The following is a 21,244-nucleotide window of genomic DNA, read 5'->3' as shown; positions in this document are numbered from 1 at the left end:
ATATTTTGGGCATGAACTATATAGCACTGAAGTTTGATTCGAAATTGTTGAATTTAGACCATAAACAATGTCATGTAGACATCATTCAGGACTTGTTGAATGAAGCCAACAATGATCCAGATCTTATAAAGAAGGCTATAACAGGTGACAAAACAAGGGCATAGGGGTATGGTTTGGAAACCAAGAGCCAATCATCCCAGGATAGTGCATCATGAGTTTCTGCCTTATGGTCACATAGAAGTTATGTGCCATTTGCATGAAACAACCAGAACAAAAGTACTCATGGAAACTGCGTCATGATAATTCTCCTGCTCACACCTCAATGCCTGTTCATGACTTTTTGGTAAAAAAACAAAATCATTGCATTGTCATAGCCAACATATTCGCTGGATGTGGCCCCCTGTGACTTCTTTCAGTTCCCGAGGATGAAGAGAACTGTGAAAGAATGTTATTTTGCCACCATCGACGAAGACAAAAACAGAATTGCTGGAGGAGCTGAACACCGTAACGAAAAGTGAGTCCCAGAAGGCCTTCCAAAATTGGAAAAAGCTCTGGCACAAATGTAATATATCTGTGAGGTACAACTTTGTATGGGACAAAGTCAAAGTTGATGAATAAAAATAAATAAAGGTTCTTTAAAAAACAGTAAGTGTATACATGAAATGTTGTTAGCAAAAATCTTGAAAAGTTCTTGACCAATTTACTTCACATTTTTACACAATATTCTAACAAACATTTGGACGGACATAGGCTATATGTTTTTTAATATATGTAGGTATATCTATACCACAACATACAGATAAGGCATTGTTTAATTTTGTTACCAAAAAAATCTTGAAAACTCCTTGACCAATCCAATTAAGATTTTTACACACTGTTCTACTAAATGTCCAGATAGACTAGGCAACATATTTTTTGAAATATATAAGGTATGTAAATATATGTATAATGTGTAAAGGGGAACCATTGTTAGCAAAACTCTTGAAAGTTCTTGACCAAATCACTTCAATTTTTTTATAAATTGCTCAAACAAACATTTGACCAAGCATAGGCTATGTATTTAACTATGGTATAAGGGCATTTAAACCCTTAGAAAAATTCTCTCTCTATGAACATTCTTTCTTCATATATACAGGGCTATTCAAAAAGGAGGAACAGGTTTCAAACATTTATTGCTTCCAAACTACAAACGATAGAAATATAATTCCAACACTCCTGAAAAGAGGAAAGTTCAAATTTTTATGCATTCAATGCGAGTGCCACATGTTACACAACAAATATCAAAACAGTGCCTCATTTCTTGCCACACACAATGCAGCTGGTCTCTCATTATTGAATTCATAGCTTCAACAATGCGATGTTGCAGACTTTCAAGAGTGTCAGACATAGGGGGGGACATAAGTCACAAGTTTGAGGTCTGGAGTCCTGGGAGGCCACCAGCACTAAGGTTCGTTTTCTGCTCCTCCTCTTGCAATCCAACATCCTGGAATGGTGTCATTCATGTAACATTGGACATGTTTAAAGAATTACGTTAAGTATGTCTGACATGTGTCAAGACATCAGGGAATAACTTCCATGTAAGTAGAGGGGGACGAGAGGGTAAAAACGATAATGAAAGAGATTGTAATGTATCAAACAAATAATTAAGACACTGGATGCAATTGCTACTGTGACAGAGAGGTTGGCTCAGGATAGAAAGTCATGCCAAGCTGCATCAAACCAGTCAGGTGCTTAATAACCCAAAAAAATTCTTTATAAGTCACTGCTCTTGATTCATCACACAAGCTGTTCACATGGATAAAAATTAATTATTTCAAGATGTACATTTTTGTTTAGATTTTATCACATGGACCTGCTACCTGTCCCTCCCAGCAGTCAACCACTGTTCCCAACCCTCCCTCCTGCTCCCTGCCTCCTTTCCAGCTGGGAAAATGTAGCTATATAGTTGTTTATGTTTGTATCTGAGAAAAAAAAGAGAGAGAGAGACTATATAGTTGTCTGAAAAAGGGTTGATATAAAAGCTAGTAAAGTATTCTGTATAGTTTATGTGGCTTTCTACGACTCAGCTCTTCCACTATTCAGTGAATTGTTACCTTTACTTCTTCTCCTGAAATAACATATGTAACATATTTTTTCTAGCATTGTAGGACTTGGACAGTTTTTAATAGGATCTATGCCAAACGCATCAGCCACCACAGGAGGAAAATATTTAATTACTTGCATTATTCACATTCAATGAATATTGGCAGTTTTTGGAGACAGATACTGTTTCCTTCCAAAAATTTAAACAAAAGAAGATGCTGAAAAATAAATAATTATTTTGACAGTCTTAACACACTTACTGAATATGGAAAGCACACAAACATGCTGTCTTTTGTGAGCTCTATCAAAAAGAAGAAATTGCAAGAAAAAGAGAACAAAAGTTCTTATAGTTCCCGCTACTACACACTGGATGAATCATCTAAGCCATTCATAATCATTAGACGTGATTATTTCTTTCAATAATTAAATTATAAATATTCACACAAGGAAGAATAACAAAAGATTATAATTCCAACCAAAAATAAAACAGGAGGAGGCTAAAAGAACAAATAGTAAATACAAAAGCATTCACTATTACCAAATGGGCAAGCACATAAAAGTCAGGCAAATAATTCCCTCCACAGTGCCAATAACAGCTGGGATTTAACCATGCTCATTGTTCTGTATGTGTGACTGTTAATCTTGTCTCTGCACAGACTGTCATGTGGTGAATGGAGGAGAATACACATAAACACATAGCACACAAAAATTTCTTTTGGAGCTTTGCAATTCTTCAGTAATGAACTGTCAAAACAAACCATGTTCCTTTGCCATGTTTGATAGTGTCAGTATATTTGAGCTCAGAGCTCTCTTACCATGTTCCTTTGTCATGTTTGATAGTACCAGTATGCTATCTTACTAGCTTAGGCGCTTTGACAGTATTGTGTGATACAGTGCCAAAAATTTCTTCCTGTAGCCACGCTGTTTGGCTGGATAGCATCTGGGTGATCATTGTGTGTAAACCTTGTTTAAAAGATACATGCAATCTCAACAGACTCAATGACAACTTATCTACCCACTGTTCTGTGATGTGGCATCTGATCGTAGGTTTCAAGTGACACTGTGACCCCCCCAAGGTGCAGTTTCCAGTTACATGATAGGTGAGTTATCAAATGTATTTTGTTACCAGTATCAGTATCAGGAACAAACTTTATTTTAACTGTGTTCCTACACCAATGGTTCACTCAAAACATGAGATCCATCCTCTTACAAAAATCTTTGTTAGAGTAACTTCTGTAAGCACTGGCACTGGGAAATTTCCATCCAACAACTAATATCGGTCCATGGATGCCAAACAATAAAGATTTTCTTTGGATAGTGGCAATGGACCCATAAGGTGCAAGTGCACATGTTTAAATTTCTGGCTGGGTGATGTGTCTTGATGATGCAGATAAAGTTGTGCCATAAGTACAGTGACATTGGAGGAGTATCTGTGGAGAGGTAACACTAACATATGGTTCCTGCAGAAGGGCAGCAGATTTTTCAGTAGTTGCAGGAGCAACAGTCAAGAGCACTGACTAGTAACACACCATTAATCAACTTGGCCTTGCTATTTTGGTATTATGAATGGCCGAAAGCAAGGGGAAACTGGAACTATTATGTTCTCTGATGACATGCCGCTCTATTGTGTGATTTCATAATGAGTATTTAAAATCATATGTAGATTATTCAGGAGCAGGACTAATAATGAATAAGAAAAAAGTGGGTTTGGTACTACAAGTACCATATTGAACACATTATCACAGCCAAAACAGACAAAGCCAAGACCAACCACAGAAGTAAAAGTATACAGTATATGCCTACTAACTCCATAGATCTTGAAGAGATTGAAAAAAATATATGAAGAAAAAAATGTTTGAAGGGATAAAAGAAATAATTAGATACTTTCAGCAAGATGAAAACTTAATTGTGAAATTGGATAGTAAGAAAATGGAAAGCAGGATATCATAGACTGGGTGAAAGGAATTAACAGGGAAACAGTCTGGTAGAATTTTACACAGAGCACAATTTAATCATTGAAAAAACAACACTTATGAGGACGGTTTGTTGGTCATTTAGAACTCTAGTGTTAGGTGGGAAATAGAGCCCCTCAGGGAAATAGCAGGCAGGTTGGGACAGAATGTCAGTGTGCACTTGCTGGGAGGTCTCATCCAAGATGTGAAAGAGGCTCCTCTGGCCAGTACTGAATAAAACGGGGGCAAACAGCTGCACATAGCACTTCATGTTGTGTCATACCCAGAAAATATCAAGATCCTTTGGTCTGGAGTCAAGTGGAAGGTATAAACCAGAGGATCAGAATATTCTGCGTTTTTCTCAGAAGCGAATTTCTCAACCTCTACTCCCCCCCCCCCCCCCTCCCAATAGATCAGGTATGCACTTCATGTAGGATGTGGCTACTAGAAGAATACAATATGTATGATGAGCACACAGGAATTTTTTTTAATCGGAGGAATCCCTCTTTAGGGACAAGATGAACTGCCTCATGAAAACAAAGAGGGATCAGCAACATTAAGGTCAGAGGCTAACTTTTGCCTTTGCAGACTGGAAATACAATATTAGTAAACTGCAGGAGTATCTATGGTAAGGTCTAAAAGTTAGTATTCTTTACACAAAAAAAAAAATAGCACTGTCCACATAGTATTAGCATAAAAATTATTCAGAAGTAAATAACAATGAAATTCTAAATACAAATTGGTGTATATATGGAAAGGACTCCAATAGTGGTAGCATATTTACTGCAATGAAGAACTCTACAGTATATAGTGAAGTTACAAAAAAAATCCAAAAGTAAAACACTCTGGTTAAAGTTTAGCATCAAAGGTGGATCAAACATGGTAATTGGATGCTTTTTAGACCACCTGCCTCTGGGGTCATACTGACATAGTGCTTCAGAGAAATATCCTAATCATGCCTTTGCTCTAGGTAGAGACTTCAGTTTACTAGCTATAGAATAGGAGTCATGAAATTAAAAGTGATATCAGAGTGCGGGGCTACATGAGATTGTTTGATTATCTGAAAACTACTTTGAGCAGAGAGGCAACCTCCTGATAATTAATAGACCCAAGTTTTTCAAATCAGTTAATGTAGAGGAGGCATTAGTGATCAAGTTTGTTATAGTATCATTGATTACAAGTATTAAAAGGAATGTTAAAAAAGGTAAGACAATGTTTTTGTTTAACAAGTGTGAAAGCAAACAAACTGCAAAGTTTGGTTAGTCAACATCAAATATTTAGCCCTGAGGACAAAGATGTGGATCAAAAATGGATGAAATTCAGAATTATTGTGCAAAATGCCTTAGACCAGTATGTGCTAAGCAAGGTTATGAATGATCATAAAGACCCTTGAACCAATAGCCATGTTATAAAGTTGCTACAAAAGCAAAGAGAGCTTCACCACAGAATGTAAGTGAAGTCAGAGTTTAGTTCACAAGCAAAAGCTGAACACAACAAAATAACCATAAGGAGAACAATGCAAGAAGTGGTCAATGAATTCAAAAGTAAAATTTTGACAACAGATCTGACTAAAAATCAAAAGACGTTTTGGTCTTGTGTGAAGTCAGTAAATGGATTGAAATCATCTATTCAGTCAGTCAGTGACCATAATGGTATTGGACTGGAAGAGGACAGAAAGAAGGTCAAAATACTAAATTCAGTATTCTGAAATAGTTTCACTGTGGAAGACTCTGATGTGGTTCCTCTTTTCAGTCAACTCACAACTGCCTGTCAATTAAAATTTCAGGCTTCTGGGCCAGAGATGCCTGTGAGATTCTAAGAGACAGTGCAAATAAATTTGATCCCCTTCTAAAAGTAGTATATCATAGGTCACTGGAACAATGATGAGGACCAAGTGATCGGGAAAAAACACAAGTCATTCCCATTTTCTAGAAGGGATGTCAAACTCATGCACATAATTATAGGCCTATATCACTGATGTCAATCAGTCACATATTTATGGAACATGTTCCGTGCTCACACTTTATGACATTTCTGGACAGCAAAAATTTGTTCTATAAACAAAACCAACATTGATTCTGCAAACAAAGATCTCCCAAAACACAGCATGCTCTGCTGATCCATGTGCCATAGGGACTCAGGTTGATGCCATGTTCCTTCACTTCTAGGTGACTACAGTTATGCACTGTCATTTAGTTAGCAAACTACTAAGTATCAGATCAGATTTGTGACTGGATTCAGGACTTTATAAGATATATAACTCAATATGTTATTTGTAATGGGATGAAATCAACAGAGGTAAAGGTAAAAGTAGGCACTCCCCAAAGGACTGTTTATAGCATATACAGGGTGCCCCAAGAGGACATAAATATTCAGTGATACGAGAAGAATGATCATTCGAAGTAAAAAATGGCTAGTAAACATTCTAAGATGCATACCAAGAATGTGCTTCACAGTAACAAAGATGAACAAGTGCTCTAGCTTTTAAGGTATGCACTGTAGAGCCCATGTTTACTGGACTTTTTTTCCATGTTTTAATACATACTACGAACTCTAAAAACATGAAAAGCAAAAATATTGGGTAGAACTCATTTGTTCCACAGTATATAAGATGAAGAAGTGCCATATCTCTTAAGGTATGCATTTCACAACTCGTGTTTACTAGACTTCTGCTTTGAATGATCATTCCTGTCATATGCCTGAGAACTGATCAGTCCTCCTAGGACTACCTGAATAAATGATTTAGTGGATAACATTGGAAGCTCTACGATGCTGTTTTCTTTAGTAAAGTTGGTAACATGGTAGCCCCAGAAGAGTCCCAAAATGCAGAATGGCCTGCAAAGGGTTGATGATTCGTGTAGGGACTGGTAGTTGACTGTGAACATAAGTAAATCTACTACATTGCTTGTAAATAGAAGAAGAGATCCATTAGTGATTATGCTATTGATGTAAAATCACACGAAACTCTAAGAACCATAGTATACCTAGGAAAAACTGTACAGAGTGACCTGAAGTGTAATTACATAAAATAAATTGTGGGAAAAGCAGGTGTCAGGCTGTGTTTCATTGGAAGAATCTTAATGAAACATAGCTGTGGCTCACAAAACATCTGTTCAGCCAATTCTTGAGTATTATCAGGATCTTTTACAAAGTAGGATTAATGGAAGAGATAAAGAAGATACAATGAAGAGTGGCACATCTTGTCATCAGGATAATTTAGCAAGCATGAGAGCATTACAATGGATGTTCAACGAACTCCAGTGGCAGTCGCTACAAGAGAAGGGTTGTGCATCACAGAGAAAGTTACTGTTGAAATTCTGAGAGTGCGCATATGTCTGGTGAAATGAGTGCTACGAAAAAATCTGAGAAATCAGAATTCATATGGAAGTTTATGACAGTCATGCTTCCCAAGCACCAACTACAAATGAAAAAGAGAAGGAGGAAACTGATAGTGGTACCCTTTGCTACATGCCACAAGGTAGTTTTTGAAGTATGAATGTAGGTGCAGCTGTAGATTTAAGGATCATATAAGAAAGATGTCAACATGGAAGAGAAACTGAGACCTAATTTTTCAATAAGATGTTCCTAAACTGTCCAATATTGACATATTATGAACCATTTGATATTTGCATGTGTATAAATTAAACATTTGCAGAAACCCAACAGCAACAGACACAATTATACATGCCACATCGAATCACTCACAAAATTCTAAACTAGCAGCTTTCTAACTCATGATATGCAGACTGACTAAAGTCCAACTCAGCAAAGAAAACTATGACAAAGAATTAGAAACAATATAACACATAGCCAAAATGACAAGTATAACACCCACATAATACAAAACTGAACAATAAACTCAAGACAAAACTAAAGAAAACTGAAAATAAACAGATGATACAAGAACCACAAAGCTCCACAAACACTACTGTGCACACGAACAGAAATACCCATGACATGTTTAACATAAAGAAATGGTATACTTTGACAAACAAACACAAATAAACACAGAGGATAGCAAAGATACTGAAGAAATAAGGACTCCACATGGGATACAGAACAAGGAATGCTTCCAGTCACTTTTACAAATGCTAAAAGTAAAACCAAACAAATACCAAGGGGCTGGTATACACCAATTATAATGTCAGTAGTGTGAATCAGTGTACCTGGGAATGGCTGGCAGAAATGTCAAAACCAGATACAAAGAGCACATAAGAACTCTAAACATGAGAATAGTCAATTTGTCTTTCCTGAATACCCAATGAAGCATATAAAATCAAACAATGGGAAAATTCAGGATGGAATGTAACAATATAATCAACAGTTGCTACTCACCATATGGCAGAGATGCTGAGCCGCAGATAGGCACAACAAAAAGACTTTCATAATTAAAGCTTTCGGCCACTGACCTTCATCATCAGTAGACACATATACGCATGTGCGCACACACACACACACACACACACACACACACACACACACACACACACACACAAGACTGCAGTCTCAAACAATTGAAATCACACTGTGAGCAGCAGCATCAGTGCGTGATGGGAGTGGCGACTGGGTGGGGGTAAGGAGGAGGCTGGGGTGGGGAGGGGGAGGGGGAGGGATAGTATGGTGGGAGTGGCGGACAGTGAAGTGCTGCAGGTTAGATGGAGGGAGGGGAAAGGTGGGGAGGAGGGGATGGAAGAGTAGAGGAAAGGGAGAGAAATAAAAAGACTGGGTGTAGTGGTGGAATGACAACTGTGCAGTGTTGGAACAGGAACAGGGAAGGGGCTGGATGGGTGAGGACCGTAATTAACGATGGTTGAGACCCGGAGGGTAACGGGAACGTAGAATATATTGGAGGGTAAGTTCCCACCTGTGCAATTCAGAAAAGCTGGTGTTAGAGGGAAGGATCCATATGGCACAGGCTGTGAAGCGGTCACTGAAATGAAGAATGTCATGTTTGGCAGCGTGTTCAGCAACAGGGTGATCTACTTGCTTCTTGGCCACAGCTTGTTGATGGCCATTAATGCAGACAGACAGCTTGTTGGTTGTCATGCCTATGTAGAATGCAGGACAGTGGTTGCAACTTAGCTTTTAGACCATGACTGGTTTCACAGGTAGCCCTGCCTTTGATGGAATAGGTGATGTTAGTGACTGGACTGGAGTAGGTGGTGGTGGGAGGATGTTTGGGATAGATCTTGCATGCAGGTCTATTGCAGGGGTACGAGCCATGAGATAAGGGATTGGGGGCAGGGGTTGTGTAAGGATGGACAGGTATATTGTGTAGGTTTGGTGGATGGCAGAATACCACTGTGGGAGGGGTGGGTACGATAGTGGACAAGGCATTTCTCATTTCAGGGCATGACGAGAGGTAACTGATACCCTGGCGGAGAATGTAATTCAGTTACTCCAGTCCTGGGTGGTACTGAGTTGCAAGGGGAATGCTTCTCTGTGGCCGGACAGTGGGACTTTGGGAGGTGGTGGGAGACTGGAAAGGTATGGCACCGGAGATTTGTTTTTGTACAATGTTGGGAGGATAATTACAACCAGTGAAGGCTTCAATGAGAGCCTCGGTATACTTCGAGAGGGACTGCTCATCACTGCAGATGTAATGAACATGGGTGGCTAGGCTGTATGGAAGGGAGTTCTCAGTATGAAATGGGTGGCAGCTGTCAAAGTGGAGGTATTGCTAGTGGTTAGTAGGTTTGATATGGACAAAGGTACTGATGTAGCCATCTTCGAGGAGGAGGTCAACTTCTAGGAAGGTGGCTTGTTGGATTGAGTAGGACCAGGTGAAGCAAATGGGGGAGAAGTTGTTGCGGTTCTGGAGGAATGTGGATAGGGTGCCCTCACCTTTGATCCACATAGCAAAGATGTCATCAATGATGTGAACCAGGTGAGGGGTTTAGGATTCTGTATCTTTAGGAAGGATTCCTCTAGATGTCCCATGAATAGGTTGATAGGATGGTGCAATGTGGGTGTCAATAGCTGTACCCGGGATTTGTTTGTAGATAATGCCTTCAAAGGAAAAGTAATTGTGGGTGAGGATACAATTGGTCATGGCAACCAGGAAGGAGGTTGTTGGTTTGGAATCTGTCGGGCACTGGGAAAGGTACTGTTCAGTAGTGGTAATGCCAGGGGCATTAGGAATGTTAGTGGCATCAACAGTGACAAGCAGGGCACCATGTTGTAAAGGGGCAGGAACTGTGGAGAGTTGGGTACACGGAAGTTGCGTCAACAGTGACGAGCAGGGCACCATGTTGTAAAGGGGCAGGAACTGTGGAGGAGTCGATGGAAGAAATGGTTAGTATCTTTCATAGAGGAGGGTAGGTTCTGGGTAATAGGTTGAAACTACTCATCTACAAGAGCAGAGATTCTCTCAGTGAGGGCACAGTAACTGGCCACAATTGGGTAACCTGGCTGGTTAGGTTTATGGACTTTAGGAAGCATGTAGAAGTTAGGAGTGCAGGGAGTGGTAGGGGTGAGTAGAGAGATGGACTCCGGAGAGAGGTTCTGGAATGGGCCTAAGGGTTTGAGTAGTGACTGGAGGTCCTGCTGGATTAGTGTAATGGGACACTGTGGCAAGGTTTGTAGCTGAAAGTATCCGACAGTTGGCTGAGTCCTTCCGCCAGGTAATCCTTACAGTTCAAAACAACAGTGCTGGAGCCTTTGTCTGCATGTAGGATTGTAAGGTCAGGATCAGTTTTTAGATGGTGGACTGCAGTTCTTTCTGCAGATGGGAGGTTAGTCTGTACGTTAAGGGATTCTGGGAATGATGGTGAGGCAAGGTTCAAAGTTAAGAAATTCTGGAAAGTTAACAGGGGTAGTTTGGGGGCAGTGGGGGGTGAATCATAGTTGGATGTAGGAATAAACTGAGTTCGGCAAGGTTCAATGTTGGTCTTTGGTTGAGTCTGATTGGTAGGGTTGGTGGCGAAAAAGTGTTTCTGCTGTAGGAACCAGGAGAAGGAGAGAAGGTCTTTAACAAGTCCTGCATGATTGAATTTGGGAGTTACATTCCATCATGGATTTTTCATTGTTTAATATAACGAACAGGTTAGTTGCTACTCACATATAGCATAGATGCTGAGTCACAGAAAAGCACATCAAAAAGACTGTCAGACAATTAACTTTTGACCAACAAGGCCTTTGTCAAAACTAGACAACATACACACACGTACACACATCATGCAAATGCAACTCACACACAGCATTGCATGAGTGTGTGTGTGTGTGTGTGTGTGTGTGTGTGTGTGTGTGTGTGTGTGTGTGTGTGTGTGTGTCTACTTTTGGCAAATCTCTTATTGGCTGGAAGCTAACTGTGACACAGTTCTTTTGTTGTGTCTTTCGGTGAATCAGCATCTCCACTATATGGTGAGTAGCAACTATCCTTTTCATTATATTGTAATAAAGCATGTACATGAACGAGCTAGCATAGAAAAGAATATGAAAACTTTTGGGATGAACAATCACAACAGAAAATTTTTTGAAAAGATAATGAGTCTTGGCTGCGAAAGAGTTTTAATATTTTATATTATGCTATTAACATATTTTGTCTTATTTAAGCACAACAGGTGTTAAACATATAGGCTGCCATCCAGGCAAAAGTCTTAGCAGGCAAACGCCACTGTGCTAAGACATTCATATGGATGACAGCCTATGTGTTTAACACTTGTTATGCCAGCCAATCTGAAGATGCCTTAAACAAGGCAAAATACATTATTGGCAGAATATAAAATAATAAAGCCTATTTTGCAACCAAAACTTTTTACCTCTTCAAAACTTTTATCAATGGTTTCTGTATCATCTTGGCATGAACTGGAGAAAGTACTACAACAGAAAGCTCCTAACACTGCAGGAAAACTTTCACATACTGGTAGGAGGATCCCTTCCAATTGACATGAAAGTAATGAATGACCAAATCAATATAAGTAACAATCCATCAATCATGTTAGCCACTACCACAATAACAAATGCAGATGTAGTACATAACCAGATTATACAGGATGGATAAAAATGTCACGAAATTTTAACCCTGGTTAGCTAATGCCAGTAGAAGCTAAAATGACTAATATTGTGTAGGTTAACAATGCACCATTTTTAAACTACAGAAACTTGGTGTCACGCGCTCCGATTGTCCATGGGATTGCCCTGTTGCCGTTCGTCAGTTGAGGGACAGCGCTATGGTTGTCAGTTCACACATACAAACATTCCTCGCACCCTCACTGCCCCAATGTGATACGCACATGTGTCAAATAGGTCTTGCTGTTTGTGTCCACCTCATATCAGAGCCATTCACATGTAAGCTTCGCTTCGGAGCACACACATGTCACCTGTGATTTAGTCATACAGTAAGCATGGTGACAAAGTATTGGTTTGAAGAACAACGAGATATAGTTTTTGTTTATAGACTAGCCGACAGTAATGTGCATGAAGCTCGATGGTTGTATGAGGAATGGTACCCAGCAAGATGCCACCCACGCCTGTAAATGTTTACAGCAATTCACCTGTGACTTGGCAAAAGAGACTCATTAGCGGGATATGATGGTGACGCTGGAAGACCTTGAACATGATGGGATGCTGCATTTGAAGAGACTGTTCTCGAGCATTTCAAGGAAGCACCTACGACAAGTACCTGAGCAGTTGGACACAACATGGGGGTCACTCATTGGTTAGTCTGGGAGGTTTTGAGGGGTGACGGCCAGCATCCATGTAGTTTCCACCCTGTCCACGACCTATATCCTGTAGTGGACTATGAACACAGGCTAGGGTTTTGCTGGTGGTTTCTGCGACGTGTTGGACGGGATTCTGACTTCCCCACCATTGTGTTGTTTACTGACAAGTGCACCTTCCATTGGGATGGCCTTTACAACACTCGAAATGTTCATTATTGGGCAAGGGGAAATCCTCATGTCACGTATATCCATGGACACCAGGAATGATTTTCGCTCAACATTTGGGCAGGCAGAGTGGGTGGCCATCTGATTGGGTCAGTCCACCTACCTCCTCGACTTACCGGGGCAAATTATCTCCACTTTTTGTAAGAAACACCACCTGGCCTGCTGGAACATGTTCACCTGGACATACAGTTATGCATGTTGTTGCAGCACGACAGGGCACCCGCAAATAACAGTTTACTGCATGCGGATATTTAAATGAACTCTTTGACAGCCAGGTAATTGGCAGAGGTGCTTGTAGGGCATGGCCCCCGCGATCATAGACCTCATGCCACCGGACTTTTTTCTGTGGGGATTCTACAAGGTTCTAATTCACCCACCCAGACATGAACCACCTAGAATGGATTAATGGATCGCATTCAACATGCTGCCAATCACATCAGGGCAATGGCAGGAATCTTTGAAAGAGTTTGACAAAACACCGTTCAACGTTACCAACCTTGTGACGTGTCAGATGGTTGCCAGTTGAGCACCTGCTCTAAGTAAACCATGACACAATTTGTAAAAGACTTTTTGTACACGAACTAACAGCTGTTGATGGGTTTGTGCCCGGTACGTCTTATCATGAAACTACAAAGGGTGTGTTGGGACCCAGATGGATTCACCCTCAGGCCCCCACAGTTGGAGGCTTGTGCACTACCAACAAACGTGTGGGCCACCTTGGATACATCACGATCCTCCGGCAGGCAAAGCATTCACGGTCATACATTGCTCAGAGCATTCAGCAACAGGGCAATCTTGCGGCCAATTAGAGCGTGTGGTGCCAAGTTTCCATAATTTAAAAATTGTGTGTTGTCGACCTACACAATATTAGTAATTTTGGTTCCTACTGACATCAGCTATCCATGGTTAAAATTTAGTGACAATTTTTCTCCACCCTGTCTAACACATTACATAAAACAAAACAAAAAACACATAATATGCAAAAGAATACGAAACTACACACAGGCACCACAACACAAACAAAAGATGAACAAGACACACAGAGTATCAGTTGGCAACACCCCATTCAGTAAACACACCAAACCAAAACACAGTCAACAGCGGAAGTGTGGTGTTAAGTCAAAATGTGTTCATAAAATGCTCAAAGCCAGACATTCTGGGTACGTGGACCAACTATGTACAGCTGCACAATGGCACATATGCACTAATAATATCATAAACAGAAACAAAGTAGCAAGTTAATCTCTCAAAATTTGTGCTACAAGAAGTTTTCTCTCACCTAAGAACAAGAGAATAACAAAGAACTGTAACATAATAACAAATCTGTACTTATTATATAAGGCAATTACTACATACAAAAACGAATACATATTACATGCTACTGAAGATGCTTCATAAATAAAAAGGAGTGAAACACATATGGCACAATACAAATAGCCTTTCATTTAGTTCATTGGAAGAACCTAATCTTTATCCATTTACCTGCAACATGTGGCACCAGTCACTTAAAACAGTAAGTCAGAAAAGAACTGCATACTAATGTGTTTGAACGTAAGTGTTACAGTAAAGAAGCTTATCAGCAGTCATACTGTTTCAAAATTTCAGGCTGGTTCAAAGGCTTCATATCAGATGCAACAGCCTGCCCCAGCAACTGCACTCACATATGATATAAGCAATATATTCTGAGAAATGAAATTTAATGTACAAACTAAACACTGAAATCAAGAACAAAAATAAGATTTAAGATACAAGAAAATGCTACACTGATCAAAAGTAATAATGATTATAGAGTGCAATAAAATAAAAACATTTGAAAGTGAGTGAAAGAAAACATTAACATAGAAAATCTTTCCTGCTACGTATTGCTGTTCTTATCATGATTTTGAACTGCTTATGTCTTATTCTGAAATCATCCCTATCTTTTTGATCCTCTCAGTATTAAAGGAAAAGAAATGGCTGAATTTGAAATCTCAGCACTATACCAATATGAAGTACAGAGCTATTGGATGTGTTACTTGTCATTTTCTGTTTGCATATGTTACCAGATGGATAATAATAATTTTGTGCAACACAACCATTATACGTTCAAGTGGTCAGTTGAAAATAAATTATTATGAGTGAAAGCAGCTATAGAGTGCTGGAGTCCACGCAGCAAGTACAAATAGCAGCAAAACTCACAGCACTTGAAGAAGATAGCTGGGTTGCTTGTTGAAATATTGTGCTTAAAATGGAAACATCAACTCAGCAGAACACCTGGAATGCACAGTATTAATCGATCACACCAAGAAAACCTGAGAGATTACAGTAGTCACTATGTTTAGATGTTTAATTTTAGATCATATTTCACTCTGTGAACTCTGTTATTGCCAGCCACTCAGAACAGCAGTGCCTCTTTTTTCATTATTATGGGAAAATGTTTGATATGCTAAATTCAAAAACAATTTTCAACACCACAATTTCTGGTGAAATGTTGCTGCTCTGAATGGATCCAATGACTGTGGTTCTTCTTTAATTATGCACACCAGCAAATGGAAATGATTAAAGAAAGGGAACAATACAATTACATGCTTTTCTTCAATGCAAGTGTACATGTTGCCACAATCACAATTGAATAAGTTAAAGTAGTAACCCCAGCAGAATATTCGACATTCCTGACAAATTCAAAAGAATCTAAGGTAAGGGCAAGACGTGAAGTCAATTTACAATATAACTGTTCACAAGATGAAACAATGGAAAATCCAGGATGAAATGCAATAATATTATGAAAAGGAAAGTTGCTACTCACCATATAGCAGAGATGCTGAGTCGTAGATAGGCACAACAAAAAGATTGTCATAAATGAATAAAGCTTTCGGCCACTAGTGTGTGTGTGTGTGTGTGTGTGTGTGTGTGTGTGTGTGTGTGTGTGTGTGTGTATTGCTGATGAAGGCCTTAATGGCCAAAAGTTTTATTTATTTGTGACAGTCTTTTTGTTGTGCCTATCTGCAACTCAGCATCTCCGCTATGTGGTGAGTAGCAACTTTCCTTTTCATAATATTGTTCACTAGATGGAGAGATCTGAACATTTCTTGTGGAATCCTGAATTTGTATACATCTGTTTCCACCACATAGCATTTGTGTTTACAGTCTCAAAACCCACAGAATTTTCATGTACGTGTATAAATTGAACTTCTCACAGATGGTACAAATTATCAGCAAGACCTGTTGATGACAAAAAATATTCAGAAAACAGAATGTAAAGGACAAAATAACTAAGATTATTAAGTGCTTCTAATGACTCTATAACCCAAAATAAATCCTTCCCTCTGCAGCAGAGTGTGCACAGCTATAAAACTTCCTGACACTTCAATGTTCTTACAAAGCAACGGGAGATGTCAGTAGATAGGGAAAGGAAAAGATCTAGGCTCAATTTCCCATACAAAACACAGTTTTAAAATGTCAAAAGTTTCAGATTCTGTAATAATTCCTCCTGTGGTACTTGCTCATGAATAATAATAATTGAAAGTAGAATCCAGAAATTATGGTTTTTTTTTTTTTTAGTTATATTTACTAATAACGGAGTCATCTGTTTGAAAGAAAAAAAATAAAAGTGGGGATTTCTCAACTGCCACTTATTTGAACTTACAATCATTATTTGTGTAATAAATATTTTATAACATAAATATACCTTCTTTCCGAATGATACGCATCAGAACTGAAGTCATTGTCTCCTTTGAACCTGCTACCTGAATACGTGATTTTATCACATCAGCAGGAAATGTGACCATCCAGAATACGACTCCACCAATTGCACCTGAGGCCATTGTCTTGAGGGGTCCTAGATCATACAAACATTCCATTTCAGCAGAAAATTATAAGAATACTATGCACTCACAAATGGAATGTCAAAATTGAAGAAGTAACATAATATTAATTTCAGAATTTATGTTTTCTTTCTTAATTTTTTAGTTTTATTCTTGCCACCTCATTCCAAAGCTGATAACACAGACAGATATATACTTTAATAATTTAATAATTAATGCCCCTAAATCAGCTGAAACTAATGAAATTAAGAAAAACACAGTACAGAAAATTTCAGTAGTATGTGAATTATTTAGGAGTTAAGGACACCCCTCACTGAACAGCAGAAATGTTGAGGTGTCGACAGGCACACACAAAAGAGATTAAAACTTGCTAGCATTTGGAAGAAATAGAGTACGAGTGTACACACACACACACACACACACACACACACACACACACACAGACACACACAGAGAGAGAGAGAGAGAGAGAGAGAGAGAGAGAGATTGTGTCATTTTATCTAAGAAATAATCATTTTTACATAGCTTCGTGAAGTAGTGATTTGTGTTTCATTCAAATGGATTAACTGGAATACTGTGCTATCATCCACATTTGGTGATGGTCCAAAGGGATGTTTCTTCTTTTTCAGTGGTTGAGAAATGGGTGGCTGATTTCAAACATGTTTCTCTTTACTTCTCTTTAAGATGATCCACATGAAGGGTGTAGCAAAAAGGCACCAACAAATAGCTAACCCCATAGACATTTTACAACAAGGAATAAATAACATTTTACACGAAGAAATAAACTGACTGATTTGTTAAGTGTTGAGCAAAAATCAAATGTGTTGATCGTATTTAAAAAAATTCAACTGATTTTTTACTTTGGATGAGACATGGATCCACCATTTCACACCAGAAATAAAACAACAACCAAAGCAGTGGATGGAAAACCTTGGTCTTCTCGGTAAGGTAATTTCCTGTGTTATGTAGAATGAAAAAGGATTCTTCCTTATTCATTGTCTGGCAAAGGATAAAACAATAACTGGTGAATACAAAACTAGGTTTTTAGAAGAAACCGTTTAAAAAGTTCCTTTAACAATAGGCAAGCTAGGGGATCTGTAGTACTAATGACTGAAACATCCTCCCCAACCAACATATTTGGGTCCCTCCGACTTTTCAACTGTTACCATACCTTGTTTTAAGTCCAATTAAGAGACAACAGGAAATGGGTATTTTACAAACAACCTGGAGTTCAATTTCAGGGACAGGATCTATTCACTGAAAAAACAATGATCAAAGTGAATTCACATAAAAGGAGACAACATTGAAAAATAGGTGTCTTTCAGTGCCTAACCATGAACATTTCACGCTGCCCTTGTATAACATTGGCTCAGGAAACTGGGACCACAACTGCAATTGTGTCATTATGATCTCGTTTTAGCACAGGAAACAGAGTCTAAATTGTTAATATTTGATATCACACCTTTAGTTGGAGGGCAATATTATAAAAAGGGAAGAGGAAGTAAATGAAAATGAGATGGGAAATATGATACTGCAACAAGAACTTGACAGAGTACTTGAAAGATCTAAGCCAGAACAAGACCTATGGAATAGATGACATTCTGTCAGAAGGACTGAGATCCTTGGGACAGCCAGCCATGACAAAACTATTACACCTGGTGTGGAAGATAGATGAGATACCCAAGGATTTCAAAAAAATTTTAATAATTTCATTTCTGAGGAAAGCAGATGCTGACAGGTGTGAATACTATAGAAGTAATAGTTAAAGAGGACATGGTTGAAAAATCTGCAAAATATGGACACGAATTATTTACAGAAGAATAGAAAAACTAGTTGAAGCCAACTCTGGTGGAAGAAGAATTTGGAGTCTGGAGAAATGTTGTAAACCATGCAATGCTGACCCCCTCCCCCCCCCCCCCCCCCCCCAAGACTTATCTTAGAAGAGAGATGAGAGAAAAGAAAATCTACACTTATAGATTTGCAGATTTAGAGAAAGCCTTTGACAACACTGACTGGGATACACTATTTGAAATTCTGAAGGTAGCTGGGATAAAACACAGGGATTGAACGATAACGTATAAGTAATACAGAGATGAGACTAAAGTTACATGAGTTCCTTGAAAGGGAAGCAGTGGCTGAAAGGACTTGAGACAGGGGTGTAGCCTATCCCCGGTGTTATTCCATTGTGTCAGTGTTATGTATTGCACAACCAGTGAAGGAAACCAAGAAGAAATTTGGAAAGTGAACTAAAGTTCAGGGAGAATAAATCTGAATTCTGAGGTCTGTAATCTTACCAGAGACAACAAAGGACTTGGATTAGTAGTTGAACAGAATGAATAGTGTTTTTAAATGAGATTATAAAATTAACATCAACAAGGGTAATGAAATGTAGCTGAATGAAATATTGAGAGGGAATCAGAGAAGGAAATGAGACACTAATAGTAGAACAGGATTTTGTTATTTGGGCAGCAAAAAACTGATGATGGGCAAAGTAAAGAGGATATAAAATGCACATTGGCAATAGCAAGAAAAGAATTTCGAGAAAGAGGAATTTTTTAACACCTAATACAAATTTAAGTGTCAGGAAGTCGTTTCTGAAGATATTTGTCTGGAGTGTTGCCTTGTACAGAATTGAAACATGGACAATAAGCAGCTCAGATAACAAGAGAATAAATGCTCTTGAAATGTGGTGCTTCAGAAGATTACATGAGTAGATCTAGTAACTAATGAGGAAGTACTGAAACCCAAGGAAAAAAAGAAATTTATGACACAGGTTGATTAAAAGAAGGGATTGGTTAGAACAATACATTCTGAGACATAAAGGGATCACCAATTTGGTGAGGTGAGGTGTGTGTGTGTGTGTGTGTGTGTGTGTGTGTGTGTGTGTGTGTGTGTGTGTGTGGGTGGGTGGGTGGAGGGGGGGGGGGGAGTAAAAAAATAGGAAGACCATGAAATAAATACAGTAAGCAGGTTCAAAAGGATGTATGTTGCAGCAATTATTATTAGTAAAACTAGCTTGTTTTTCCTATATTCTTTCTATTCTGTTGCTTTTCTTGCAAGTGTACCATTTTTTACTCCTCGAGACCTATCACTTCAGCCTTTCTTGAATTTCAGTATTCAGTTTATTTATTCATGACTGCTGTTTCACAAACAGCATATGAACCAACCTTGGTCTTTCACATCATCATGCAGCTCTTCACACAGCAGTATTTGGTGAAAAGCAAATATATGTCGCCTGTTGTTTGATAGACAATTAGCTTATTTCAAAGCTCAAAAATAATCTATCTTTTTTTAAAGTGAATTGGTTTACTGTCTGTCCTATCATCTTTAGTGTGCTTAATCAAGTAAGAAAATGACGGTACTGAAGATGATTTGCTGGAGAGTAGATTTAAGGTGTATGTAGTTTATGACATTAACAGAAGCAAGGAGCAATGTACTGCAGTCACAGAGTTCACCACAGTTCATGATTTGGCAACTATTTATTCCAAATTTTTGGCTAGATGCCCTTCCTGCTGCTGCTGTCATCAGTCAACCTAGGGGAGTACAGCTACAGGTGTTATCAGTCTAGGAGTTGTCTAAACTTTGTTCTGTGTGTTATTGTACTTTAAACGATTTATGTTTCATGTTTTCTGATGCCACACTCACATTTAGCTAAATCAGTGTGAGAAATTAACTGTAACTCACCCTCAGGCTGGTTAGTGTAGCAGGCCAAGTGTCATGAAAAATGTTGATTTAATGCTGATCTGGTACACCTCCGTGTTTCGTAAGGTAGAGTAATTTTTCTTATGCTATATAAGCCAGTTGGCAAACTGACTGGTATCAGAATATTTATATTGCATTGGAACACAGGAATAACCATTGAAAAAGTTTTCTTTACAATCTTAACACATGGACATTCGGATAATTGGAAATACTTCAGTCCCAAATCTCTTACGGGGACACAGATTAGCAGAAATTTTCTTGCTTTCAGTGGCAAGATGCACTGACAGAGAATAGACTAAAATTACACAAAATTATACATAGTGTTCACATCAGCTTGGAAGTACAATTTTCATACAATTTTTATCTGTTGTTCATGATTAAGTTCCGTAACCAGATAGTTTTGTGGCAATTAAATATGTTGGCAACTTATAAGATTATATTCTGTGTTATGCATTCATAATTAAGCTTCTTCTCTAATGTACACATTTCTCTCGGCCAATTTGCTCTTTACTTACCTATATCATCTTTTGTTTGCCCTTGTGGAGTAAGGAATGTTCTAGATGCCTCATATCCTCCAAAAAAGAAAAAATACCCAGGCATTTCACGGGCAATTGTTGATGTTAATCCTCTGAACAAACCACTGATCCCATCTTTTTGTAAGATATTCTTCGTTAAGCGGAATGGTCCAATTTTACTCTGGATGAGGAAGATATGTGAAATAAAGATTAAATTCAGAGTATTAGATAATTTGCTAATTCAAATGAAACTGCATGAGTTTGTTTCATTCAGTCAAACTTTAGTTCCAGAAGTCTGCTGA

At 38.6% G+C, this 21,244-nt stretch overlaps 1 protein-coding gene across 3 annotated transcripts in view; it reads right to left on the bottom strand.

Annotated features, from left to right (window-relative positions):
- LOC126475252 (mitochondrial ornithine transporter 1) overlaps positions 1–21,244 on the bottom strand; it is a 97,409-nt gene that overhangs the window by 9,963 nt on the left and 66,202 nt on the right. For all 3 annotated transcript variants that reach the window (XM_050102954.1, XM_050102955.1, XM_050102957.1), the window contains exons 5-6: positions 20,943–21,123; positions 16,590–16,739 (exon numbers count right to left, since the gene is read on the bottom strand). In XM_050102954.1, the coding sequence (XP_049958911.1) occupies positions 16,590–16,739; positions 20,943–21,123 (331 nt within the window). The remainder of the gene's footprint in view (positions 1–16,589; positions 16,740–20,942; positions 21,124–21,244) is intronic.

Source organism: Schistocerca serialis, chromosome 4 (assembly GCF_023864345.2).
Source record: "Schistocerca serialis cubense isolate TAMUIC-IGC-003099 chromosome 4, iqSchSeri2.2, whole genome shotgun sequence".
NCBI lineage: Eukaryota > Metazoa > Arthropoda > Insecta > Orthoptera > Acrididae > Schistocerca > Schistocerca serialis.
Note: the sequence above shows the minus strand (reverse complement) of the source record. Positions and strands in the feature narration are given on the sequence as shown.